Source organism: Camelina sativa, chromosome 10 (genome assembly GCF_030686135.1).
Source record: "Camelina sativa cultivar CO46 ecotype springtype chromosome 10, ASM3068613v1".
Taxonomy (NCBI): Eukaryota; Viridiplantae; Streptophyta; class Magnoliopsida; order Brassicales; family Brassicaceae; genus Camelina; species Camelina sativa.
In genome coordinates, this window is record NC_141889.1 from 3,619,453 (window position 1) to 3,646,842 (window position 27,390).

Consider the following 27,390-nt stretch of genomic DNA (forward strand, 5'->3'; position numbering starts at 1 on the left):
GTTTTATGGCAATGTCATCAGCACATGTCCCTTCGAAGTATTTAAAATGTCACATTGCTCACTTTTACAGTAGCCGTCTACAGGATTCAAAACATGTGTATTATGTATTATTCAAAAAATTAAATAACTCTACAAAAAACAGATCTAAGAAAAGTGAATGTCTAATTTCATATGCATAAAGGTTTCAAAATACTAAGGTTAAGAAGCACAATTCAAATTTACTTTTAAAAATGTTAACAATTGTGGGATTAATTATACACAAACTTGGTTTACGAAAATTGTAAGATGTAAATTGCTAGTTCTAGTTAAAGTAAAAAGATTTACATTTTATATGCAGTGAAAGAGCTAATAGTATATATAATTTAATAATTTATGTATCATGTTTGTGTTGTTTTTAATAGGGAAAACATGTTTCATATTTTTATAAAACACAATTATATAGAGAATTTACCTCTTCTGTACAATAGATAACCGTTACAGTAATGTTGATCAATGATGATAGGGTATTTGGCATTTATTAACGTTATATTCTCGTATGTAATATTTTTGGCGAACCCGTGTCCTCCCTAAAAAGTGTAATAATATAAAATATATGAATGCATATATATAATTATTTAATAAAATTTGTTATAAATATCTCTTTTGAGATATCCATTTTCAAAAATATCTTTTTTTGAACATTTTTATTTTTTTGACTTCTTTTACATAATTACAATATGTTAAATTAATTTTTGGAATTTTTTTTTAGGTTTAGATTCTCTATTTTATATTTATGATATAATTTTAAAGGGTTGGAGTTTACTATTTAAGGTTTAGAGTTTATGATTTAGTCATTTTATATATTCAAATAGGGTATTTTTGAAAATGGACATCATAGAAGGATATTTTTAAAAAGTAACATATAAAAAAGATTATTATTGAAAATATGTCGCTATTTAATAAGTCTTACAGTCCAAATCTTAATTCTTGCCTCGTTATGAGTTCCATTGAAGCTACAATGTCTTACTTTCACATTCTCGACCGTATCATTTTCCCCACCTCTCCCCAAACTTCCAATACTGTAAATGTTTTTCTCAAAACGAAATACACAATTTAATATTCAAATTAACTTTGATAAAAAACTTTGCAAAATTACTGTGAATCTTATAAAAAATAAACACAATGAAAGGAGAAGACATCATTGTAGGAAAGCAATCTAATGTATTCCAAACACATAATAATTATTAATTAGACATATGTATAATCCCATATATTGAAAACCAACCAAAAATCTTTGGATGCTACTTCGTTAGTATCTTCATGGAATTTTTTGTTGAACACTATCTTCATAGATATGCAAATGGTTAAGAATTGCAAAATGCACCACCCTTGATCAAGGTGGATTCACCCCTGGGTTCAAGTGACATTTAGGAAAGGACTATATAAAAGGTTCTTGTCCTTCACCTAAGGAGATATACGGACCCAGCTAGGTCTAAAACCTATGGATAATTCAAGAAAGAAAAATCTATGATTGTAACACTGTTTTTTGGAAAGTACCTGAATATATTACGAGATACACAAGGACCTTGAAATAATCGTGGTTGTATGATAGATTTTTCGTTGGCATGAAAAATTGGAAACATTAAATTTCAAATTTATGGCTGTATTGGAAACATTAAAATAGGTGGTTCATGCAGCCATTAAATTTCACTACTGTATAGCAAAGTTAAATCAACGATACAAAGAACGAGCGCAGCTAGAAAGAGATCATGTTTTCTCACCATTTTTAATATTAATAATAAAATAAATGCTAGTCGTCATGGAAATGTAACATGGTGTATTTTGTGCGATGCAATTTGTATAGATGATGTACTGAGAGAGTCCTAACATACTTTGGAGTTTTGATTATAACTTGCCAAAGTTTTACAATATTCAACTCTTAAATATTTCTTCCCTTTTTCGCATTATAATTACACTTATGTATTATATGCCTTCAACATTAAAACACAATTATTTTATTCATTTATTATCACAATATCTTAAGATTAAAGATCCATGCTCAAGTCAAATTCCAGACAAAGAAAAAAACTAATATCATCCATGCATATTTATATATACTTATTTGACCAAAATATATATATATATATATATATATATATATATATCTTTAATGCAGAGTATATAGTTTTATGATTTAATGTTTTGTGACATACGAATCGTTACTTATCCTGACATGATGAGTACTCCGATTATTTCAGAAATTATGTAGCTGTTTTTCAAAATGGCTAATTAAATTGTTGACCATAAAAAAAGTTGTTAAATCCCAAAATCCAAAATTTAACAATAAGTTACATGAACATTTATTATGTCGGTATAGGATAGTATGTTCTTATATACTCCATAAACATCTTTTAGAAAAAGAGGGCCCTGCAGAATAGTTTATGGAAGAGGAGACAATGCCCGAGGTTGATGATCCTGATTTGTATAACAGTCGACATGGATGTTGACAAATGAACTACGCACATCGGCGAATTTACAGTATGCGGTGAGATTTTTTTCCGGGGATGAAGATGTGATGTTGATGTGTTCCATCCTGATGTTATGACAACTTTCAGTACTTTCACAGTCTAGCTTTATCGCAATTTCACTTGCGCTGGTCCCTTCAAAGTATCTAAATGTTACGTTGTTCAATCCCACTGCATTTCCCTATAAGATTCGTAACATATTAGATATTTGCATTCAATAAGAAATGAACTTTTAAATAAATTTTTTGATGAATTATTGTCATTACGTCCTATATGATATACATCTTGTTTAGTCCATTAAAATAATTAAAGACTATAGATCTTCATATTCAATTAAAAATGATTGTAAATTTTGAATTTACCTTTAAACTACAGTCAGTGTAATTTTGATTGATGATGATGGGGAATCTAGCATCTGTTAATGTAATATTTTCATACAAAATATTATTGGCCAACCCTTGTCCTCCCTATTAAATTATGGACGATTCATGATGTATATTTTATTAAAGAAATAAAATATTTTGTTAGCAACAAAAAAAATGGAAAAGTAAAAAACTTACTTGCCAAGTTTTGATTCTTGCACCATTTTGAGTTCCCGTGAAGCTGCAGTTTCTTACGGTCACGTTTTGGACTATGTCATCCGTCTCAAATTTTCCCAAACTCCCAATACTGCATTTTGTTTTAGGTTAAGACACACTAAACCATTTTAATTTTAATAGCAAGTTAAGATAATTGATTCGAAAAAAATAGAATAATTTAGTTCGATGCATTAATGAATTCAAATGTCTAATGTGCGTTTATATATAATCTACAAAACCTGATCCCGTGACCCGGACCACATGCCACACGAGTAATGTTGATATCGGAAGAACCAGCATGTCCACCAATAATTGCTACACAGTCATCACCTAACATATAAGAAACACATCACATAGAGAAATTTTAGCATATTTTACAAAATTTAATCCATATGTAAACACAATATGATATACAATTCAAGCTGAAGGAATAGTAAAAGATTACCAGTTTGGATAATGGTGTATAGGATTTTAATTTTTTGTGACGAACAAATATCGATGCCATCGGTGTTTGGACTGTGTTCCGGTGCGCTTATATTAAGATTTGATAAAGTTGCATTGTTGCACCCATAGATTGAAATGTGATTCTTTGGGCTATTCATGTGAGTCAGTCCATTATATATAATGTCAGTGCAGGACATAAAACTAATTGTCTGTATAGTAGATACAAAAGCGTAATAAGTTATCGATATAGAAAAACATACTTAAGTGTAGAAGTTAATAGGTGTTGGTAAATGACTTACAGCGGGTCGTCTAGAGAGACCAACAGATGGCCACCAAGCTTCCCCATGGGGGTGAAGCACACCAGAGCCGTTGAGGACGAGACCTTGTACATTCTTGAAACATAACCAACACTTACTGTTTTCTGTGTTTTCCCAATTATTCGGCTTTGCTGGCGCTTCAATTTTCCCATCAATCTTGTTGAAATGAAAAATAAAAAAAAAATATTATACATGCATGCGAATCGTATCTTATCTGCATGAGCCACCAAGTGTTTGTTCGTTACGTACAATGATCTATCTAATTAATCATTATGATAAACATCTTTAAATTAATAACCTTGTTAAGATAAACATGTTTTTTGAGGAGAAAAAAGTTATCTTTTGCAAGTGTCGATCTTCGTATAAATCACTTGAATTTTCACAACTTTGAAGTATGGACGTACCTGAATATGGATGTTAGAAGATACGCATGGACCTTGAAAACGTTGTGGTTGTATAGTGTAATTTTCGTTCTTTTGTATTACTAACGTTGACCCGTTAGATGACGCTTCGCATTTGCATAACTCTTTCCATGCTTTTTGAAACGCCTTTACAAGAATGATAGTATAAGTTTAATAATATGACTTTTATAATTATTTTAATATTTAAACTTATATGTATATCGGCTTTAAGAAAACAATTACTTGAGAAGTGTCAACGTTCTTGTGGTCGCTTATAAAATCTTTGATGCTAAGAATCCTCCGGCCTTCTCCGTATACCAAAAAGTACGATAATACAATTATTATCACCGAAACAACGTTTTCAAATCCTTCATCATAGTAAAAAACCAATTAGAAGGTGTAGAGAGGAAATCAATTGAAAGAGGTCACTATTTTACTCTTGATTTGAAGATGCATATATGTTTGAGTTGAAATTTGAGAGTCATACAATACTTTGAATCCCAACATGTATTTATATGAAGTCTAAGAGAGATATAGATGCCACGTTCCCAACACAAATCTCATATCATTTAAATTACAGTGACTGATAAAGTTCAATTTCATATGGATAATATCATAATGAACACTGATAAGTGATTATTGAAACAGCTTTAGCTTTCAATATAAGATTTAAATAAATTTAATTAATCTATATGTAGAACCTGGAAACAGATTATTGAAATAAATATTTTAAATTAATCCCATTATGTATTTAAACAGGCTGTCACAGAGATATATTTGCATTCAATTGACTTTAACTATCATTAAATTAGAATACTAAGCTTTTGTTTTACTTCTAGAATATACTAAAAACAACTAATTCCTTCAACAAACAAACAAATGTTAAACATCTGACTATTTGAGTAAGAACAAATCTATATCGCTTACTGTTTAGAATAAACTTTGGGAAAATCACATTTTAAACCTTCAAAGTGTGGTTGAGTAGCACTTTAAACCATGAGATATTTTCACTAACACTATAAACCTTTGAAATGATTTCACCAACACTTTAAACCTTAAAACTAATTTTCCTGTTTGTACCGCTACTAAAGATGACAGAATAGTAATATTCGTCAACGTGAAACAGTTAAATTATGATGGTTTGATTGAAATACTTATTTAATTAATTTAATTTAATTTAATTATTTATGACAATTGATAAAAAAAATACATCAAAGCAGAAAAAAATGAAGAATCAGACGTAGGTTAAAACATTTGACATATTTAAAATTGAAGATGACAATATATTTAGAAGATTTATTGGTTTCCAATGAGAAGTCAATCGATTTGAATGAGAATCCATTGGAGATGCCTTTATTAAAAGGATTAATAATATGAAAAGTAATGTCGTAAAAGTTTGGTCTACAATGAAGATGAATACAAATTTATTTTTTATTTTTTATTTTTTATTTATTTATAAATAAAACCAATTAAATTTTAAATTAAGCCAACATATTTTAACTATTTCGCGTTGAAGAATATTATTGTTCTATTATTTTTTTATAGCGGTACAAAAATGAAAGTTAGTTCTAAGGTTTAAAATGTTAGTAAAATCATTTTAAAGGTTCAAAGTGTTAGTAAAATTATTTTAAATGTTTATAGTGTTAGTGAAATTTTCTCGAGGTTTAAAATGCTACTAGTGACACTTTGAAGGTTTAAAACGTGATTTTCCCAATAAACTTCTAAAGTAAACATAATAATAACACATATTATTAAGTGAAACAATATGGAATTGTATTTGAAAAAATGAACAAATACTAGAAAGTAACAATTTTTCGTTTACTAATTACCACACTATGTTGTTGATTTTATTAATCCTACCCAAAAAAAATGATCTAGTTGGCTGCTGCTGCTGCTAAAAGATCCTCCCATGTGACTAACTTTTCTCTGGGTTTGTTTTTCTCACTCCCCATTTGTTTTTCCTTGGCATCGATCTTCTCCCACCCACTAAAATCTACCTTCTTCACCTCTCTCTTTTCCAGCAATTGCATCAGTCCTTTGCTTCCTTCTTTTGAGCTCGTAAAAACACCTTCTTCAATGTCTTCGCTTATTCTACCAACCTGCAACAAACACCATTTTGTCTCCCAGTTAAAGAGCATCAGTTTTCAGTACAGGGTGGAGAAGTTTAATGCTTACCATTTCCTCGGCACAGTATAGGTTTGTGGCAATTATGCCTACTGGTCCTCTTTTGAGCCATCCACATACGTATAAGCCCCGCTCAGTTTGTGATAAGCCTTCTACCGTTTGACTAACCACTCGACCTCTTACATTTGGGACAACACCTTGAAACATGCAATTGGGGAACACAAAAGTTAGAAGAACTAAAAAACCTTTTCTCATAAACATATTAATCAGACCACACTTCTATATTATACCACCTTTCTTGTGATCAAAGGGTAAACCGTTGATTGGAACCGACTTGTAACCAATGGCCTTCAGCACCAAACTGCACAATTGGATATGCTTTCATTTGATTTTTTATGATTATTGGTATAACTGTTACAACAGAAATACACTGAGGACCTTTCATTGAAAAGCATATTACCTGCAGTTAAGATCCTCAAACTCTCCGGTACCAACTGCAAGTTGTTTTCCGCTTCCAGCACCTACAAGTTACAAGAGTTATGGATGAATTATTAGCTAAATACACTATTGTATCCAAGAAAATCACCATTCCATTTTTAGTGTCTCCAATAGCAGCTAATAAATCGACAGAAGAACCATGATACGCCAAAAGATTCACTTAGAGGTGTACTTACTTTCAAGAATGGTTTTTTCCAAGTTTACACCGGAAACGTGGCCCTTTCTTTCATTCGACTCTAAAAACCGGTCAGGTTGGCGAAAGAAAACAAAGTGCAGCTCTCGTTGATCAGGGTCTGATTCAGATGTTCCTGCTGCTGCTGCAGCCTTGGACAGTAATTCATAGATCCTCTTTCTGATTCTACTATTTTTCATTTCTTCCTTCGAAAAAAAAAGAAGAGTGTCAACAAAAGGTTTGTCGAGGTATCAACAATTTCACTAAAATGCAAATAACAGAGTACAGCCTTACTTTAATTGAAAATCAGTAACACAAGTACCTCATCAGCAGGAGTTACAGTCAAGTCAGTCTCCTTTATTCGTATATGCATGTTCTTAATCCCTGCATTATAAAAATATATGCGTAGATATTCATATCAATGAGAAAATAAAAACGGTCAACGGGCAACAAAGCATTAATGATGCAGGTAAACGAAAAGATAGGAAGATCTTGAAAAGAAGTCATCGAAATCAGAGCCATTACGTTATGTTATTATCTCACAAAAAAACTGAGAAGGTGATTTTATAATCAGAGCAAATTATAAAACCCGCACACAATTGGTTTTCTTACATTGTTTCTTCTTCAACATTTTTATGGGATCTATCAAAAAGAATCAAAAGCTCAGTATATGATTTAGATATGAATGATACCGAGAACTTCTCGAAGCTCTTTAGCAGTCAATGCTGCTTGAACTGGCCCCCGTCTTCCGACGAGAAACACCTTCCTGACAACATTACAACTTTGTATCAGGGACTATAGTTGGTTGTCAACTATACGAAAGATGGAATACGACAAGAATTAACTAGTTAAGTGGTTAAATGGACCTTATAGAGCTTTCTTCCAGCGCAGATAAAGCATGCCTAGCAATATCAGTTGACGCCAACTCTGTTCTCGGTCTTAAGAGAATCCGAGCAACATCTAGAGCTACATTACCCTAAGATTCGAAGGATCATATGTCAGTCAGAGAGGTCTTGAGAAATGTATTTACTGAAAACTTTTGGCATCAAAGTGTTATTGCTTTATAACATTGTTTCTGGAAACAATTCTAGAATGTGAGACCTCTCAAGTAGAATTATCTGATTCTTAAAATTTAAGACGTCTTTGGCAAAAGGAGGATCGCAAACCATAATTAGAGTACCTGGCCAAGAATGACAGCTGTGTCGGAACTTTTCAAGTCAGGTTTCAAACTGCTGTAGTCGGGATGCCCATTATACCACCAAACGAATTCTCTTGCAGAGTATATGCCACTCAAACTCTACCAAAGTCAACTTTTTAACATCAGAATGGATATCCAACAAGTATAAGCAACCAAAGTCCACCAACTTATGTCAAACACACATTTAAACACCTAATTCCGCAACATAAAAAATACTAATTGTAATGGGCATACCTCACCTGGAATGCCAAGATCTTTGTCACTTTCAGCACCATATGCAAGTACAACCTGAACAAAAACATACATAGCAACAAAACATGATTATATATGTTAAATGATTAATCTTTCCTCTAGTTCCTACGAATAACATTTGAGCTAATATCAAAATCATACTATAAGAGCATAGGTTAAGGAAGTCTTACAACGTGATACAAATCCCGCAGCTCGGAAAGTAATAAATCCGATCCAAGCTTTACATTCCCATAGAAAGAGCAACGCTCGTGTTGTGCCACTCGTGAGAACTGATTAATAGCAATCTGTGTAGAAAGCATTGTGGTTGAGATTAAGCTCAATGGAAAAACATCCTAATCTCTCTCTCTCTCTCTCTATAAACAAGATTAAGCTAATCAGTGGTGGTGGTTACCTTAGTTTCAGGATGATCAGGCGCAACACCGGAGCGAACAAGTCCAAAAGGTGTGGGCAACCGATCGATAATATCAACGCGTGCTCCTTCATGCGCCTTCAACAACTAAAAAAAAAACCAGCCATCATCAAAAATCACGAGTTAAGAGTCGTTAATTTCAGAATAATGTTCAAACGAGAGAGAAGAAGTAAGAGAACCAACCTTGTCAGCAGTATAGAAACCAGCAGGTCCACTCCCAACGATGCAAACGTGCAGAGGACGTGAAGAAACCGAGGAGGAGAAGTATCTAGATACCAAATATCGTGCCAGATATCTTCTACTCATTCTCGGAAACTTCGAAAAAAACAGTTATGCTTAGAGAAATCCAACACAAATCTGTTAATGAGATTAGTTGTATACGACTCAATTTTGAGGATTTGAGGAAGATGATAAGATATCCGAAAAAATTAGAAGAAGAAGCAGAAATTAGGGTTTGTGAACGAATTTGGGGATTTCTAGCATACTGTGCAGTTCACGCTGACTTTTTGGCTTTAGAAGGGCCTTCGTTGACCTTAAGAACACTTAAATATACCTCAACGAAATATCATGCGAACCATCAAATTACTCACTAATAAATTTTGTTACTGATTAGATGATTCTAAGATGTGTCCATAACAATGTGTCACTCTCCCAGCTCCAACTAGTATATAACAAACACAAGATAATACATGCAATATGGGACAAAGTACTATGAAGAAGTAAATCAATCATGTGTAGTAAGTAATAGGGATATTTAATCTCAATCTATGTTTTCTAGGCATCAACTGTATAGATAGATATATATATCTAACTTCCTTTAAGCTCTGCAAATCTGGCAGCCAAATCTTCATAGTTTGGTAACTTGGGGTGAACGTGCTTAGCTTCACTGGAACGTTCTGGCTGAAACGAGGCTGCACGGGCAAATGTTTTCCTAGGTAATTCAGATGGCTCCGCCCATTGTTCAGGGGGTAGTGAACGTGACCTGACGGGCTGATAAATCATCTCTTCATCAGATTCTCCTTTTTTTAGATGTTTACGTCTGCTTTTGGATTCTTGTTGCACACCCTTCTTTTCGTAACTTGAAGGCTTCTTACTGTAATGCATGAGAAGTTTATCCATTATCTTTTCCTCACTGTCCTTCTCATCCTCATCAACTAAAACCTGAAGGCCTTTCCTTGAGTTTTCCCTTCTTCCGCTTCTTGTGTGATCACCACCGATTGATTGTACTATGTGTTTTCTTCTACTACTTCGCCGTTTCAGAGATGCATTATCTATGTCATTCACTTGATGATGACCTCCTTCATTTCCCTTCTCTACCCCAGAAACATTCTTGTCAATGTCTGGATGATTTCCATCTTTGCCATCAAAACGAGCCTCAGTGTTCTCTGAAGCTTCAGCTTTTTCATTCCTTCCTTTACTAATAGATTTAACATACGGAGGTGGAAGGGATTTGTAGAAAGGTGCTTTCATTCTCTCTGTTTCTCGCTCCTCAACTTTCCATGCTGGATTTGCATGATCATGTTCATATCCACCACCATAAACGTTACCACCAGATGGATCTTCTTCCTTGCTCTTTCCCAAAAGAACTGCATTTTCTTTACTCTCCCAACCATTACGGTATCTCGAACCTAGATCGAAAGATTCCGCTCTCTTCGACTTGCTATTTGGCTTCGGAGGTCTTGAGGTATTGTCTTCCACTTTCTGATGTGCATGCTCTTCATTTTTCTCATGTTTATATCCTTGAAAGAAACTCTCTTGTTTAAATCCGATAACTAACTTGCTGTTAGGCTTAAGTTTCTCTGAAGCATTAACCTCTGTTTTCTTATGCGCACCAACTACACCATTTTGATGTCCATTCCCTTGAACATGGTTCTCACGCTTGACCTTCATTACTATAGTGTCACCTTCGTTAAAAATAGGTTGATGTCTTACTCCAGACGGTTCGTGCTTAGATTGTAAATAAGACTCTTTCCTTTCTGGGGCAATAACCTCGGTTTTCTCACGCTTGACCTTCATCACGATAGTGTCACCTTCGTTAAAAATAGGCTGATGTCTTTCTCTCGCAGGTGCTTGCTTAGGTTGCAAATGGAATTCTTTCCTTTCTGCCTTATTGTCCTTGCTTTCTGATCTGGAGGCGTGGCCAACATTATCTGACCTTTCTTTAGATGTTAGCCCATGCTGGTTTACTCTGAGACCATTCTGATAACTTTCTTTATCAGGTCGAAACAAAGGATCTCTTCTTTCTGATGCCTCAGCCGTTTTTCTGTTCAAGCTAAGCCCATTATCAAAACCTTCAAACTCTTCTCTTTTTGGCAAAGCCATGTTTCTGTCTACAGGCTTGTACTTGTCGTAAGTGCTTTTTGGGGTCTCCTGTTAATGTCCAGGAGAGAAATCATAATTCAATCTCTATCCAAATATATCAGTTTATTGTCCACTAACACAAATTACTCATCGTCGTACCTTTACTGAATTCTGTCTCAGAATCCTTTTCTCAAAATCTTTGGAATCCCAACGAATAGAGAACTCCGATGCAACATCTTCCATTAACTTCACTTTCTTCTCCATAGAAAATGGCTTTGATGACATATTCTCAACAAGCTACAAGAGAAACAAGTAAGTGCTTAGTTGTGTATAAGTTTTCCAATGAGTCTAAAGGAGAATTGGGTACACTAGAAAAGCGCTTACCTCTTGGTTAACAAACAATCCAAGTGAATCTGCGTATTTTTCGTGAAACATTTGCCTCAGTTCACGCAGCTCAGGCATCTCAGAAAATCCAGAGGCTGCAAACATTAACGATGACACAGCTTCACGACACTCTTCTGGACATTCCCTGAAAACAAAAAACAAAAAACACAATTTCAACTAATGAACCAATACATGTTTCCACCTATAACAAAGTACATCAGTTATTCTTTGAGAAAGTTCCACTAAGCCACAGAAGACAATTCCATCAGCCATCACTAAGAAAACAGGAACAGTGTGAATAAGAAAATAGCAAAACATGAGGTAATTGACATAAGTCCAAGATCTCTAATTATTTAAAAAGGTATGCTAAGGAACCTGATCTTCAATATAAAAACCTGATGTGGCAGAGAGAATGTGCAGAAAACAACTTCTCATATAGTCAAGAGTATGTTACAACTACTCATGGAATAATTCACAAGCCAAGAAAGAAAACATAAAATAACAAAGATAATAATTAGAAAAAAAAAAAAAAAAAAAAAAACTGGCTTAACATGGAAATCTAATAGATAGCAAAAAGGACATTGAAATTGAAACTTACGGCAACTTCTGCATCGTAGAGAGCTGCTTGTATAAGAAATCACAGGTCTGCTCAACGAAGTCAAGATTCCAGAGATTCCTTAATTCATCAAGAAGCCCTCCAGCCTGTTCCCCATTTAACAAAAAAAAAAATCCGAAATCAATTAGTTGAAAACTTAAAAACGAATCAATAAAAGCAAGAAAAACTTATTATGCCTAACCCTGCTATAAGCATTGGCGTCATGACCGTTAATGATAAGATCAGCCAAATCCTTCTTGAGAAACTTGATCGTAGCACTCCTCTTCCTCCGAAGAACATCGATCCGATTCTTAGTCAGTTTTATCAGTGGTTTTCTGGTCAAATCAAAAACCACAACCGTTAAAATCGATTTACCCAAACATTAAACGAAAAGAAATTAAAAGATGAAAGAAGAAGACAAACCCCTTGGGAGCAAAACCACGCCCTAATAGACCATCAAACATCTTCTCTTTACGATTTCCGCAACAACGATTGATCAAATCAACACAAAAACCCCCCAGATTCCGAGAGTTATCACAGCTCCGAGATGAGAGAGAGATAGAGCGTGTTTATTTCCTTCGACGGCTCTGTTGGTGGTTTCTCTCTCTCTCTCTCTTTATTATTATTTTTGATTTTGGTATATTCAAAAAGGAAAGCTCAAAGAAGCCGCATCTCAAGCTGTAGAGAACATCATGGTGTGGTGGTAATGGTGGAGGTGAGATTGGTGAACTCTCTCTTCAGAGTGCTTTTTTCTCAGATCAATTAAAAGAAACGACTACGTTTCGACTTTTTTTGTTAATGTTAACGTTATAAAGGGTATTTTGGAGAATTCAATAGTACGTCTTTAAGGGGAGGTTGTTTTAGTGGGATTGGTTGGAAATGATCTGGTGCGCGTGGCTCCACCTTAGCTCATTTGCATGGATTCCGTAGACCTGCACCAATTTAATGTAATGAGAGAAAATTAATTAATTCACCGACGGGTTTAAATTGTCAAAATGTGAAAAGTGAAAAGAAAAAAAATCATGTTTTAACGACTTGGTGCTGAAAGGGGAATATACTACTTTACAGTTTGCAATAGAAAGATGATCGTGGTTATGACTTATGAAGGATGGGAAAAAATAATCTTCAAATCAAAATAAACCAAAAGAAGAAGAAAAAAATCTTTAAAGATATAGATTACTTCCGACCAAAATATTTAAAGATTACGAATTCCTTCTGATGAGATCAAAGGTTTAGATATGAAATTTCTTTTGTTACCAAAATTAAAGAGATTAAGAAACATACCGGATATTACAAAGTTATCGCATACATATCTAAAGTGGTGCATATCTCTTTTTTTTATATCATAACTATTTAAGTCTCATCTTTACAATATGTCGTCATAGCGTGTTTTTTTGCATTTATTTTTGGTTAGTTATTATCATGTATCATTAAACTTAAGATATGACACGATTTATTTTGTTACCTATATTATAAAATCAAGATAACAAGGGATCGAGGGTGTAAAAATCACGCTTCTTTTGGAAGGTGTATAAACTTTTTTTATTTTTTTATTTTTTTATTTTTTTTAATCTCAATATTTTCGTAAATCGGTATCATGTGAATGTAAGTGCTTAAGGCCAGAGACGTACGTTGTACTGAACTTCAAAAAAATGTAATTATGCCTTACTTGCATGCAAGTTCTAACCTATGGAATCTTTTTATGCGCGCTTAAGTGTGTTTGCTTGTCATATGAGGCATTACGGTACTTCCATGCTTATAATCTTAATTCTCTCTCCTGATTTCGAGTTGTCTTTCATGTTCACCCTGCTTTGGTCTTTTCACCTTTGTATTAGCTATATAGCTATGTGCTCTTGTTCTTCGTTCTTGATAAAAACACAAAAACAATTTAGTAAGTAAGAAGCATTGTTGCGTTTTCTTCCAATTCCTGGCAGCTTACTTCCACGCTCTCCCTTTTTGGCTCATGGAGTCTCTAAGATCAAAATGCAAAACTCTCGCCAATGTGAGCCACCCGGAGAACCATATTGATTTCTTTCCGCTTAGATTAAACATATTAGAACATATTTATCAAAAAGATGATCGAAATGTTAATCTTTATGTATATTTAATTGCTGATCAGAGCATAAACTGTTTCGCATGCTGGAAAGGAAAAAGGCCTTTAGTTGTGGAAGTCGATGAACCATCAAAGGGACTCAAAATCCAAGGTAAGGTTGTGAAGAAAGATGGTGATTCATCGGACGATTTCTGGAGCACAAGTACATGTGATATAGACCACAATATCCCGATCCGTTCCCAATCATCAAACCCGCCTTTTGATTCCCGGTGCAGCACACGCAACTCTACCAAATTTGTAAACCATGGTAACTCTTGGATGTATATATCTTTGGTGTTCTAAAGCCTTGGATGTTTTAAATGCTAAAAACCTATGTGTTTTTGTGTTCATGTTTACATAAAAAAAAAAAAAAAATCCGTAAAAAGCTTCATATAATTTTTTTTAAAATCTTTCCCTAATTATATAAAGTATTTCATTTCCATTGTTTTAGCATTTACATTTACGGTTAACAACAAATTATACTAAAAGGTGTAGTTTAATAGAAAAGAATTATACTAAAAGGTGTAGTTTATTTGACAGAAAATATTATAATGAACGCAAACAATCAACGTGGAATTTGGCTGCGTATGTTATAAGAGTTTCATATGAATAAGACCACAAACAATATTATACATGACGATTTTTACGTTCGATTTATATAATCCTTGATCATAATTAGAGTTTGATACTTTGCTTTTTAAGTTATCTTTATAGAAACAAAACTTATTCAATACACCCAAAAAAAAAAAACTACTTGTTCATTTCCTTGCATTAAAGGACTCATTTTGTGGAACGAAACGAGACAACAATGGCGTGAATGCAGAACCAGACAACAATGCCGAGTTCCAGAACCTGCGATAAGGTGATAACCACAAACAATTACGAATATTAAATCAATTATTTCTATGTGTATACAGGTGTGGTTTATTGAAATTTTTCTATATTCAGATGAAACTCGTACTTTTTAATTCATACTTTCTAATGACTTTCCAGCTGGAACTCGACGTATGATAGCTTATTGAGCACAAACAAACTTTTTCCTCGCCCAGTACCTCTTAAGGTGATCTAACTTATAGTATATATCATTGTTGCTATGAAAGTTTTCTTTAAATTTAATGATGTCATAATATGTAACAGGAAATGGTGCATTTCCTTGTTGATGTTTGGGAGGAAGAAGGCTTGTACATATGACACGTCAAAAAAAAAAAACCAAATAAACAAAATTTAATTGCTTTTGTCAAGTTCCATGTGTCTGTGTGTTTTTATTTTATTTTATACAACGTAAGATTTTAGTGTAAGTTAGTAGAAATATTCATCGGAGAGAGGGTTAAATTTTTAAATAAATTAAAATACATTATGAAAGTTTAACTCAATAATTCCGCGCATATATGCATATTACTAACGTAAAAGTCGATAAATTTTACGAATTGAACACTTACTAAACTACTAAGTGGTATTATTTTGAGTAAAGCTTGCATAGTTATTCCGTTATTTTCTGTGGTCATGGTGGATTCATCATCGTGAAATCTTCGTCTTCAGTTCGTAGCAAAGATTATTCGATATATCAATCCATGTCCCTTGGCTTGGTGTCATGACCGTGGAAACCAGTTCAAGAATCGAAAAAGTTATTTATTTGTGGGACAGAATCAAATTCTTTGATTCCTGTTACTCACGTTTATTTGTGTCCAATCAAATTTAAATAATTTCTTTGGGTATTCGATTCGATAATTGGGAGGTCCCCTACATTAATATGTAGTAAGTGGGGTTTGATTGTAAAATGTTGAAAGTTTGGGGATCAATTCCATAATACTAAGTAATAGGAAGGGGTGCTGACAAGAACACCAACTCCATGAATGATATTTTTGCAGTCTAAATATCTTTTCATCTCTTTTCACTCCCTCCACTGAAAATATTATTCCCAACTAACAAAAATATGATAATGAGAAGCGCGTCATCACTTGACCTTAACCTACGCGCCGCCCAGAAACCGTCTGTTCCACGGGTTGTAACGACGGCTCGACTCGTCTCTGCTTCTCCTCGTGTTGCTAAGTCGATTACGAGAGCTTCTTCAGATGGAAACCTCTACAAGATTCAGTCGCCGGAGAGCTGCAAAGCAAAAACGATCAGCGTATACCACGAAGAAACGGCATCGTATAAAGTTTTGGAAGGGTCTCGGCTACCCCAGGGAGGTTCCAACGGTGGATTTGGTGGTCCTAGAGGCGGAGACGGTGCCGGAGGTAGCGGCGGAGGTGGAAGTGGGGGCGTAGATAGGTATTATGAAGATATGATCCAGCGTTATCCTGGAGACACTCTTCTTCTCTCTAACTACGCTCGTTTCCTCAAAGAGGTTTGTGTTTAAATTGTAATCTCCTCTGTTATTCTAGATTGTGTTTTAATGTACTTACTAATTTAGGAAACTCTTATTTACTGTGTCTGTAATTTGACCCCCCAAAAAAGAAAAAGAAAACACGTGATGATGCTATCTATCTATAGAGACAGCATTTAGCAAACGTACGTATTATTGCTATTATTGAAGTCGACCCTTGGTTGCTCTTGATTTTGAGCTTTTGATTGGTTGAATCTACTGATTCATGTATTAGCATTTAGCAAACGTAAATTTAACGTTTTGGAAGAAAGAAGTTAATCTGTATCAAAACCAATTGAGGAGATGCTGTTAGATTAAAGTAAGACATATCTTGATTTGTGCAGGTGAAAGGTGACGGTAGGAAAGCAGAGGAGTACTGTGAGAGAGCGATGTTGTCTGAGAACGGAAGAGATGGAGAGATGCTGTCTATGTATGGAGATTTGATATGGCAAAATCATGGAGACGGTGTTCGTGCTCACTCTTACTTTGATCAAGCTGTTCAATCTTCTCCGGATGACTGGTAAGTTTAACGTAGCTAGAAAACTTATTTATCATCTTTAGAGCATAGAACCTAATGATCGATATCTGGAAACTATGAGTTGAGTTTGGATTTGGGCTTTCTTGAATGTCTAACCAGTCTCCATGATATAAGTTCATAATTTCATACCATGTTTTGTAGAATTGTTAGACTATTTCATGGGAATGGGTTTCATTGAAAGAGACTGAATGTTTTTGTGGATCAAATATTATTTCCTACATATCCATCATTTGAAGAAGCGATTGGTCAATTTGTAATAGAACAGTAGCCTCACACGTCAAATATGACAGAGACATCATTCTTGTTTCTTGATTTTTTTTCTTTTTTCTCTCTGCATCTGCAATTTATATGTGGTGTAACACTAGATGATACGATACATCATCATTGGCAGATAATGATAATAATTTTGGGGTCCCGTAGATATTATTGTAATACGTTTATGAATGGTGTTTATTGTAGTCATGTTCTTGCATCGTATGCTCGGTTTCTATGGGATGCTGAAGAAGAAGAAGAGGAAGAGGAAGAAAGTAAACTTGAGAATGCTTTCTCTACCTATAACAACCCATCTGTATCATCAGTTGTGTCTTGACTCTGTGTGCTGATGTTAAACCGGTGTAATACAATAAAAACTCAAAAGTCCGGTTTAATCATGAAAATATCTTTTGCACTTTGAAGTAAGACTGATGCTAATGTGTAGGAAAAGACGAACCAGATATCAAAAGTCCAGAGAGCTGTGTATTATTGTGGCAAATTAATTGTGAGATTCGAAAGATAATTAAAGTGGTTTGTGTCCTTATGCTTAGAGCCATAAAGGTGTGGAAATGAGACTTTTGAGAAAATCAATTATTGATCAATGGTTGCGAGAGATGTCACGCTCAACTGTCGTTAACACCATTGCTTTTTGTGTCTTTCTTGACAGTTGCAATTTGCAAAATAAAACTATTTTTGGCTAATGGGTTTATCTGCAGACAAAAATAAAACTTTTTGGGTTCATATGCCAATAAAACTTTAGCTTACGACGATAAAGGAGAAAACATCAAGATACAATGCTTTACACTTTTTTCAATCAGACTAAGACTGAAAAGCAATTTTCACGATAACATAGTAGTTACCGCAAACCACAATAACTAGTAATTCGACTTACTTTGCAAATTGCAACATTATCTCCACGTACGTTTACGTTTAGTTTCTTGTCGAAATCCCAAAATCCATCTCCTACAATATCTTGTTTACTAATTACTCTGATGGATAGCCACAAAATTTGGAAAAGAGCCAAAGAGTAGAATCAATTATAACAAAAGAAATTGCACAGAAGCCAATAATAACAAAAATGAGAAAAAGAAGAAGATAAAGAAAGAATACACAGACAGAACGAAACGCAGAATCTCCTGAATATTCACCTTTTAGTAATCAAAGCATCAAAAAGAAAAAGAAAAAGAAGATCTTGACATCAAAAAAACAACTTAGAAAGATTAAAAACATTACCATCAAACATAGGAATATATAAAAGCAGCAACCTTTAGGACCAAACCTATATGATTCTTTTTCACTCCTTTACCCATCTCTTCTCATAGAAGTTTAGGCTGAAGATATATATTTATATAAATATAATACGGTTTCTTTTTCTCCTTTGTCCTCCTTAATTAATGCAAAGAGATATGATGAGTCTTGAGAGTAATGATCGTACCGCAGAGTTTTCAATGCTCAACAGTAACCGCTTCAGATACCTCAATGGACTTGTCGGCTCTGTCTTCATTCATCCTTGGAGATACAATCTCATGTGAATCTTCTGCATCAGCATTGGATGATACAGTCACTTGTGCTTCCTCTTCTACAGGATGTGAAGACTGGTTTACCGTTTCTGCATCTTTTTCAACTTTCTTTTTTTCAGGTTTCACCTTCGCTGAGGTTGTGGCAGCTTTTGCTGGGGCGGGTTTTCCATCGGGAAGAGCTGTTTTCTGAGATGGCAATCTTGGAAGTGACTTACGCACTGGTTGTTTCTTGAGCTCAACTGTTGGCATAATTCCCTTAGCAGCTGAGTTATCTTTAGAAGCTCTCTCATCTAGGCTTAGCCTACCAATGCGAGGAGTTTGAGTTTCTTCACAATCCGCTCCAGAAGCAGTCTTCTTTCTCCCAAGTTTTGGAGATTTGGCTCTCGTTGGTGGTATCTTCTTGGACATTAACAACAGTTTCACATGAAATGTGAGTATTAGTACTTCAGTAAAAATTGAGATCCTGGTTGAGCTTCAGCAGAGAGGAGAAGTACCTTCTTTAACTCTGTTTTAGGCGGCTGAGGTTCTTGATAAAAGCTAGGCATGGGTGTGGCTTTGAAGTTCAAGCTCTTCCTTAGCATCCTAAGCTCAGCTTCTTGTGTTTCCTGCGAGAAAAGCAAGGATTTTATTAGAAGAGGCCGGGAATGTAAACACTGTGAAAAAGAACATGGTCTAGGAGACAACCTTGGACTTGGCTTGCATGTTATTAATTTCCTCTTCTTTTGCATGAGTCTTCTCTTCAAGCTTGACATAGAACTGCACCATATGAAAGCAGATATATGATTATTTATAACTATGTTCTAGAGAGAGGTTAAGAATAATGAACCAAAATGTGAACCTCTCTTCTCTTTTCAGCTCGTTGGTCGCATTTGAAACTGAAGCCATAATTTGGAAGTGCACCAACTTTACGAGGTTTTCCATCGTCTGCTTTCGGACTACTAAGAGACCATCAAGTCATATAATCAGCATAACTAATAAAAATGAGAGGCAAATGCAGAAAGGCCCTAACTTTCCACAAGAAAGAAGAGCTGGTAAATATAAAGGTAAAAGTAATACTTAGACGACTGAGTATCATCTTCAGATGTCTCATGGGCTTGTTTCTTTTGAGGCTTTGGTTTCACCTTGTCCCTGCATCAAAAAGGGAAAGAAATTTCCAGTTTCAATCATTGATTAGGGACTAAAAAAGAAATGAAAAGACTTAGCACCAAGATCTGGATGCCATTATTGGCAAAATATTTTGGCTTTAGCAGTGTGAACACATGAGAACACCAATATGGAAAGAAACTCTGAATTCAAAAATGAGGACTCAATACCCGGCGGCAGTTTCAGCAGGTGCAGAGTCATGCTTCCCTTGCTGATAAGAAAAACGAACAAATCAGAAACAATCATCGGCGGATCAGCAAGAAAGAAGATCACACACACATAAGCCTAAGCCAAAGCAAAGAAACCTAGATGCAAAAAGTGAGGGATGATTACCTTTGTGACTTGAGCCTCTCTACCATTGAATGATTTGCTCTTAAGAGGCTCTGTTGGCCTTGCATTAGGAGCAACAGAACCATTTGATGCTGCCACTTTAACACCTGCAGTTTTGCCCTCTTTGTTCTTTTTGATGTGAACCGATGATACATTGTTAGCACCAGAGAGTTTATCATGCTTTAGCTTCCGTTGAGCCTTATCGCTTTTCATACACTTTGAATCATCTACATTTTCAACTTGTGTGCCCTACCCAAAAAAAGGAAAAGCAAAACACAGATGTTAATTACAAATTACAAGTGGTTAATATGACAGAGTAGTAGATTGACCGTCCGGAAGATACAAACCTCAGTTACCTCTTTGAGGTGTTCAATTGCATCCAAAGTGGAAATGTTTCCGGAATCCTGATTCTGACATTCTGAACTAGTAGTATCAAAAGTTTCTTCAGACGCAACCCCATTCTCTTTAATACAGACAGTTTCCGTAATCAAACCACCATTAGCAAGAGTAGAGTCAGTCCCATCAGCAGCAGCCATGATACTTTCAGGGTCCATAGTAAACTACAAAACAACAACAACAAAAAATGGCAAGAGACAAAAAAAAAAAAAAAAAGGTATGAGCACACCAAACTAATTTAAGTTAACTGAGCAGAGAAGTTGATAAAAAACTGAAACATTTAATCCGCATTGTTAAGTATATACCTAAAAAAAGCCATTCACTTTAACCACAACAGCACTTACATTACATAGGGTTAATGAAGTGAGTAACATAGCAATCAAAGATTTAAGCTACATTATACAAAGCGTTGAAACCACAAAATTCTCCAATACATAAACATAAGCTACTCACAATAGTAGTGTGTGTATACATGTAAATGAATCCCTAAAAGTCAGGCTTTTCAAATCAACTACTCAACATTTTTCTGCCTACACCACAGGATCAACGAGAGCACATATCTCCAAACCCTACAAAAAAAAACCTAATTTGTGATTGATGGATCGATCTAAGAGAAACAAATCCGGAAACGCAAATCTAATCTGGAAGTAGAAGCAAATCTAAAGCATGTAAGAAAAAAAAAAAGAAGAAGTAAATCTCGTGGTAGTGAGAGAGCTCACTCTGGTAATAAAATCGGTAAGTGAGAGAGTTCAAGTTTCGATCTACCGACACTCAAAAACAATGAAATGAAAACAGACAAAAGTAAAAAGTAAGTTGCTCAGATTCGTAAGAACATCCGCCATTATTTTACACAGCAACCAAACAAAGAAGAAAGAAGGAAACAAAAAACAAACAAAAAAAGAGAAAGACGCAAATCTTGCTCACCAAACGCAGTCCCAGAGCAAATCAAATATCCATTGAAGCAAAAAATCGAAGGGATGAGAGTAGAAGAAGATGATGAAGAGAGATGAGGTCTCACAGTAGTTCTGAGATTTCGATTTGTTCTTTAGACTCTCTTTTTTTTTTTTTTTTTTTTCTTGGTTGGGGTTGGTTTTGGGGTTTGTGAAGGATGGGATTCTCGGTTTACTACAACACACACAAGTTTTTGATTCTTCTGTGACTCTCTCTCTCGCTCTCTGTGTTTAATTTAAAAAAAAAAAAAAAAAATAGAGAGAGAAAGAGATTTGGAAGAGAAAAGGAAAATGACAAAACGGTTTTAATATTTATTACAGCGGCTATTTATTCTAAATCTAAGTACCACGTCATTACATTAATTACGGTTATTCTGAGGCTCCCTTTTTTAAATTTTAATCGTGTTTTTTTTTTTAAATCGTGTGTTTGTGGGGGAGTTTTAAAAGCAAACTCTTACAATTTTTATTTTTTTAACCTCAATTAAACTCGTATAATTAAAAAGACATTTAAAAAACAAAAACATATGAAAAACTTTGGATTAAAAGAAAAAAAAAAGACATAAGTGGTTGGCAAAAAAAAAAAAAAAAAAAAAAACATTAAGTGGGAACCAAGTCCAGATTTATAAAATGAAACCCCGGAATTAGGGGGTTTAAGATATAGTTTAGATTGCTTTTATGTTTTGATTTTAAATTAGTACAAAAATGTGAGAATGAGAGAGAGAGACATGACCTTCTCATTTTCTTAATCAAAAACGGTGGTATAAAACTTTTTCGTCATTAGTTCTGCTTTTATGCACATATATATCATCATCCCCCACATTGTTATACTATTATACTCTTCTTCTTACATGGGACCTTTTATTCATCTACTTTAATTAACACCCTTTAATCTCCCATATATTAGAGGCCAGCTCATGGAATCTTCATTATTTCTTATTTGTCCACATAAACTAACGACCTTAATTATAATATAATGATCATGTTTTCTAAAGTTTAACACATATAATACTTCAAAAATTCTACCCATGTTTGTAGTCTAGTGGTTTTGTTCTACTTATTGCTTTGTATCATCATCATATATAACTTGTGCTTAAATTTGAAAACGTGCGCGTGTGTGTGTGAGAGAGAATTGTAGACAATTTTTAAGAAAACTTATTTCAGATTTATAAATAATATCTTTTTGATATAGAAAATAAATAATGGTACATCTATTAAATTTTACAATATTACAAAGTTGTAATATATACGTATACTAGTAAGTAAATTAATTAACAAGCACGCATTTCCCATTTTATAAATATAAAATATGCAAGTGTGTTACTTATTTAAATACATGCACCCACATGTACACACCAAAAAGCTTGCGGTAGGCCAAGAACTAAATCAAACTAAAGTTAACTATACTTAATTTCGTTGACTACAAAGAAAGTAAATAGTTTATTAGTACTAGTAAGTACCCAACTAACAACGTTAACTAATCCGCCTACTTAGAAAGTGTTTCTCCAGAATCTCAACTCAAAACCAATTTTGTTCGTTGATTTTAGACTTCAATATTTGCATCTATAGTTGGATTTGAGAATACTGGAAATGAGCTTTTGCGTAGAATAAAGGGTGTTTACATATCGTCTAGATGTGATACCAAGAACACGCTTCTTAATATTTCAATTTGTAGCTTTTTGGTCACCTTAGCAAAACATGTTTGTTTAGCTTAGTGAAAAGTTGAATGTGGTTTCAGTATATGCTATATATCTCACGTTGCTAATTAGTTTTATAAGTTTTTATTTGCATCATCAAAAATTGTTGGGGTTTTCTACCTCAAACTTAGTGAGATTTTTTATAAACAATTCATATAGTTGCGTAACAACTATCTCTCGTCGTTACATCCTCGACAACTCCTCACACATGCATAGTTTTTTTTGTCTCTGACCTAGTGGTGACACTATTACAAATATATACACTACTTAGCTTCGGTAATGTGTGAACCATAATACATGTGTGTATGTATAAGAACTTCTTAATATTAAATACTAAGCATTTTAGGGGAAACAAGTGTCCTACCATTTTCCCAACTAGTTGAGTTTGATGCGTTTTCTATTGAATTTGTTTATAATAACTGAAATAACTATTTTCTTTAGTAGAAAAGTGGTAACAACTTAAAGTATAATTATGCTGATTAACACTGAGGTGGTGAAAGAGAGAGAGAGAGTGATTAGAGAGTAAGCAAAGTGATTAGACACCAAAACCACTTTTATTAAGAGACAAGTTGGTCCAGTGATTAGGGTAAGATACAAGTACAACAGTGACATCTTTCCTTTCTTGCTGCTTCTCAAAACTTTCTCATTCCATCATCTCTACTCTGTCTCTATCTAATCCTAATTTCATTATGTTTATCTTTTATCATTTTCATATAATATATTTGAATGACTAATTCGTAACATTTTTTAGAAAAAATATATTTTTTTATTAATGCTTTTATTTTTACAAGAAATTAAAATTAATGAAAATATTATCTATATACATATTTATTTAAGTATTAGTACTAATCGTTTCCATTACTTTCGCATATTCTTATACTAATTTAGGCATATCCTCTTATGTGACATGGTATGACAATAGTCACACCACCTTGAGACTTGGATGTTCAAAAAACTTGGTGAAGTATGGTTGCTATCTGTGGGCAGTTTTTATTCCAGATTTTGATTTTATGTTGGTCGGTGTGTATCGTTGTTGGAAGATTCGCTTTACCATCCATAATATCTGTTTTATCTTATCCAATTGAATGCGATTGTACTACCCTTTGATCACATTGTATTTTATATGATAAATGATAATGACTAGTAGCCAAAAAAAATTAGTTGTTATACAAAACACACATGTTAGTATCTCTTTTGACATAGAAATGGCATATTCCTATAAGAACTACATCTACCTATGACGATTCGTACATGTTATCTATTCATTCATTGGTTTTGTGTTTATGAACGAAACATAACTAGTAAAATCTACTCGAACTAACTTAGTAATAATTGCTTTAATCCACATACGTCGAAACTGCTACGTTTGTAAACGCGCAAGACTAAAAACGTCATTGGTTTTTTCGTTTTGTAAAGTGGTTAAGATTACAATTCAATGAATTTAGTCAATGGAATTCATATCAAACACCGAGTAAGTTAGTGTAAATTTTGAGTATATTGGACGTTTAGTTTTGTAGTAGTAAGCAGAGAATCTTTTTACTTACTTGCAAATAAGCGTTATTACCCAAATTATTCAGGCATGTTTGAAACACTTATGAGCTTAACAAAAGATACATCATAACTTCTTCCATTTGGCCCCAGAATTAACTAGTTTGATATAAGCATTGGTGAAGTCTTCGAAGAACTTGTCTTGATCTTCTGCATATCGTTTCACCCACCTGACATCATTCAAACCACGAATCTATCTATATCAGTTTAACAGTTTTCCAGATCGCTCAAATGAAAAGAACATTGTTCAACAGATTCCAGTTTTATCCATGAGCCTATAGTCCAAGTGTTCAGCACATTACTCTACTCTACTTTAAATAATATTAGATAATCAAATGATAAAGTAAGAACTTTCAGAAACTCAGACCTTAAGCACTCATCATCGTCCACTAAAGCATGATCCGAAGGGAGGCCAACCATGCTCGTCATTTTGGCTGCATCATAAGAAGAGAACTATGTAAATACTTAATCTTAATCTTACAATCAATCTTCAGTACATAGGGGAGGAATGGTTGGAAACTTAAATTGTATGAGTAAAAGAACTTAAGAACTTTGTCATGAGACTTACAAGTTGATGTCCATGGTTTTTCAAGAAGGATTTTGTAGTATGCATTGTCAAAACCTGTCGGATCTCCAAAGCCTTTACTCCCTATTGTATGTGCCCCAGATAAAGCAACAAGCTCCTGAGTCCTGCAATGGCACACAAAATCATTGACGTCGAGTTACAAAACGTTGATACAAAAATATGTTATAACAACCCACAGCTATCTTTGTGTAAGGACTCACGAAAATCCTTTTCTTTTGAAGCATTCTTTTAAACCCGAGGCACTGAGGATTTCTGGAGGTAGCTTGCCTTCTGGATCAGGTTGCCTGTTAACATGAAACAATCTCCCTGTTGGAAAGATAGAAACAGTGACCAGAGATCTATCGAACGAGGACAAAAACCATTTATGTTGTGCTTATACGTTGAATCAAGTCTTCCCAAAAGTACTGGAATTGTTGGGCCGCCACATATTGAAACTGCTTCAGATCCAGCGACAGAGATCATATCCGCCCAAGACACTGAGATAAGAGAGATTGTAAACATTAGCACCAAGGCGCATGACAGGAAACATGTCTTTAGTATACTGCATAGTTCAAATAGTAAATACCTGGTTGTATCTCATCAACATTAACCTTCGCTTTTGCTAGAACCTAACAAAAGAATTCATCTATCAAGAAGATTAGTTATTCGAATGTAACATATTTGACAAACTTATGATATAAGAGCAATAAAAAGGCAGTTACATAGATGCGAAATTACATGTTTATATGCTCACGCTAACAGATTAATAGAGAGGGATTTAGTGCCTTTAAGGATTTCTTCAAACCTGTGTTTTCAGGTCTCTCAAGTTCATATGCAATAGACCCGTTGATGCCACCTGCAATTAAACTCATAACCAAGAAGAATCAAGACACAATAGATCTTAACTTAGTGGATTGCAGTATCTATCTTTTACACAGATTCCATATCTAATTGTAATCTAACAAACAACTGTTTACATTTAAAAACTCATCCGTTACCTGAATTATCGTCCAGTTCAAAAGTTCCAGCATCATGAAACACTAAACGAAGCACACCAGCAGCCTTACCCTTTGTCACAACTTTTCTTATTTCGTTTTGCATCACTGGATAAATGCTGTAATCCAAACAGTCGCTTTGTAAAATTAGCACACAAGACATTGGAATACAATAACCTCAAACACTACTAATTCCAAATAGCCAAACCAAAATCCAGGCTTCAATTATACAAATATTAAGGAAGATTTATTCAAACTCACTCAGCTGCCTTGCTGCCGTATGGGGTAACCAAATGAGACAGAAGCTGCACTGTTGACAACATGACTACCATTTTTCTTCTACTGGAAACCAAATCAGGACGCGAACCTATAAATTATGCAGAAACAGAACAACCTCAGCACGAATCGAATCGGACTCGAAGCATTTAGTAATATGATTAAACGAAGCTCTTCAGTTCCGAGATCGACGGAAACGGGAAAACATATAATAGAAATGGTTAGCGATACTGAGAATCCGGTCTTACCAGGATCATCGGAGACGCAACGAATACGCCAATCTCTTAACGTTCTTACAACATGTTTCCCGGGAGATTCGAATTTGCCTTTGAATTTGAAAGAAGAAGAAGTTGGGCCGCACCGTAAAAGAGAAGTCTCCAACAGTGACGCAGTCGTCGTCGTCGTCGTCGCCGTCGTCATCTTTAACGGTGGGACGAGAATCACCGAGCCTCAGCTGATTCTTATGTGACACGTGGATTCGGTTGTCTACCCTCACGTATACAGTAAGCAAAAGGTTATATAGCCAATAGGAAGCGACTCTGATTGAGA

General features: G+C 34.4%; 6 protein-coding genes and 1 pseudogene across 33 annotated transcripts; 2 read left to right on the forward strand and 5 right to left on the reverse strand.

Annotated features, from left to right (window-relative positions):
- Nucleotides 1-2,261: 2,261 nt before the first annotated feature.
- LOC104720018 (putative polygalacturonase At3g15720) lies at nt 2,262-4,782 on the reverse strand (annotated as a pseudogene). The gene is made up of 8 exons (XR_015569172.1): nt 4,488-4,782; nt 4,248-4,391; nt 3,826-3,999; nt 3,528-3,735; nt 3,322-3,412; nt 3,065-3,173; nt 2,867-2,971; nt 2,262-2,685 (listed from the first exon to the last, which is right to left on the reverse strand). The product of XR_015569172.1 is annotated as a putative polygalacturonase At3g15720 (transcript).
- Nucleotides 4,783-5,971: 1,189 nt separating this feature from the next.
- LOC104716945 (NADPH:adrenodoxin oxidoreductase, mitochondrial) lies at nt 5,972-9,432 on the reverse strand. 4 transcript variants are annotated; one of them, XR_015568551.1, is made up of 13 exons: nt 9,081-9,412; nt 8,880-8,984; nt 8,659-8,772; nt 8,471-8,524; nt 8,219-8,335; nt 7,905-8,014; nt 7,731-7,804; nt 7,361-7,422; nt 7,043-7,240; nt 6,829-6,889; nt 6,662-6,729; nt 6,420-6,565; nt 5,972-6,343 (listed from the first exon to the last, which is right to left on the reverse strand). XR_015568551.1 is itself a non-coding variant. In XM_019231107.2 (13 exons), the coding sequence occupies exons 4-13, from the start codon at nt 8,509-8,511 to the stop codon at nt 6,119-6,121; spliced, it is 1,101 nt and encodes a 366-aa protein (XP_019086652.1). In that variant the 5' UTR covers nt 8,512-8,524; nt 8,659-8,772; nt 8,880-8,984; nt 9,081-9,432; the 3' UTR covers nt 5,972-6,118. The 4 variants fall into 4 exon arrangements, 3 of the variants coding, with proteins under 3 accessions (XP_019086652.1, XP_010432732.1, XP_019086653.1); XM_019231107.2 differs by having other exon boundaries at nt 7,043-7,244; nt 8,476-8,524; nt 9,081-9,432; XM_010434430.3 differs by having other exon boundaries at nt 7,043-7,244; nt 9,081-9,377.
- A 47-nt stretch (nt 9,433-9,479) lies between these two features.
- LOC104716944 (uncharacterized) lies at nt 9,480-13,109 on the reverse strand. The gene is made up of 6 exons (XM_087469286.1): nt 12,601-13,109; nt 12,380-12,512; nt 12,181-12,284; nt 11,583-11,727; nt 11,358-11,495; nt 9,480-11,267 (listed from the first exon to the last, which is right to left on the reverse strand). The coding sequence occupies exons 1-6, from the start codon at nt 12,639-12,641 to the stop codon at nt 9,705-9,707; spliced, it is 2,124 nt and encodes a 707-aa protein (XP_087325412.1). The 5' UTR covers nt 12,642-13,109; the 3' UTR covers nt 9,480-9,704.
- An 809-nt stretch (nt 13,110-13,918) lies between these two features.
- On the forward strand, nt 13,919-15,642 carry LOC104716946 (uncharacterized). The gene is made up of 5 exons (XM_010434432.2): nt 13,919-14,179; nt 14,297-14,537; nt 15,047-15,131; nt 15,263-15,329; nt 15,407-15,642. Exons 1-5 carry the CDS (start codon nt 14,141-14,143, stop codon nt 15,458-15,460), a joined length of 486 nt encoding a protein of 161 aa, XP_010432734.1. The 5' UTR covers nt 13,919-14,140; the 3' UTR covers nt 15,461-15,642.
- Nucleotides 15,643-15,999: 357 nt separating this feature from the next.
- On the forward strand, nt 16,000-17,839 carry LOC104716947 (uncharacterized). The gene is made up of 3 exons (XM_010434433.3): nt 16,000-16,616; nt 16,979-17,154; nt 17,632-17,839. Exons 1-3 carry the CDS (start codon nt 16,203-16,205, stop codon nt 17,759-17,761), a joined length of 720 nt encoding a protein of 239 aa, XP_010432735.2. The 5' UTR covers nt 16,000-16,202; the 3' UTR covers nt 17,762-17,839.
- A 593-nt stretch (nt 17,840-18,432) lies between these two features.
- LOC104720019 (protein WVD2-like 5) lies at nt 18,433-22,116 on the reverse strand. Of its 21 annotated transcripts, none has more exons than XM_087469143.1 (11): nt 21,738-22,065; nt 21,533-21,574; nt 21,267-21,382; nt 20,774-20,977; nt 20,421-20,666; nt 20,258-20,298; nt 20,001-20,072; nt 19,783-19,879; nt 19,629-19,700; nt 19,439-19,549; nt 18,433-19,340 (listed from the first exon to the last, which is right to left on the reverse strand). In XM_087469143.1, exons 3-11 carry the CDS (start codon nt 21,285-21,287, stop codon nt 18,870-18,872), a joined length of 1,335 nt encoding a protein of 444 aa, XP_087325269.1. In that variant the 5' UTR covers nt 21,288-21,382; nt 21,533-21,574; nt 21,738-22,065; the 3' UTR covers nt 18,433-18,869. The 21 variants fall into 21 exon arrangements, with proteins under 21 accessions (XP_087325269.1, XP_087325266.1, XP_087325263.1 ...); XM_087469140.1 differs by having other exon boundaries at nt 19,783-19,882; XM_087469137.1 differs by having other exon boundaries at nt 20,765-20,977.
- A 2,850-nt stretch (nt 22,117-24,966) lies between these two features.
- LOC104716949 (putative L-ascorbate peroxidase 6) lies at nt 24,967-27,363 on the reverse strand. 4 transcript variants are annotated; one of them, XR_015568358.1, is made up of 10 exons: nt 27,090-27,363; nt 26,827-26,932; nt 26,569-26,684; nt 26,309-26,426; nt 26,157-26,216; nt 25,971-26,067; nt 25,792-25,875; nt 25,574-25,695; nt 25,373-25,439; nt 24,967-25,175 (listed from the first exon to the last, which is right to left on the reverse strand). XR_015568358.1 is itself a non-coding variant. In XM_087468940.1 (10 exons), the coding sequence occupies exons 3-10, from the start codon at nt 26,602-26,604 to the stop codon at nt 25,073-25,075; spliced, it is 603 nt and encodes a 200-aa protein (XP_087325066.1). In that variant the 5' UTR covers nt 26,605-26,684; nt 26,827-26,932; nt 27,090-27,363; the 3' UTR covers nt 24,967-25,072. The 4 variants fall into 4 exon arrangements, 3 of the variants coding, with proteins under 3 accessions (XP_087325066.1, XP_010432737.2, XP_087325067.1); XM_087468940.1 differs by having other exon boundaries at nt 26,157-26,199; nt 26,376-26,426; XM_010434435.3 differs by having other exon boundaries at nt 26,157-26,199; nt 26,356-26,426.
- Nucleotides 27,364-27,390: the final 27 nt, after the last annotated feature.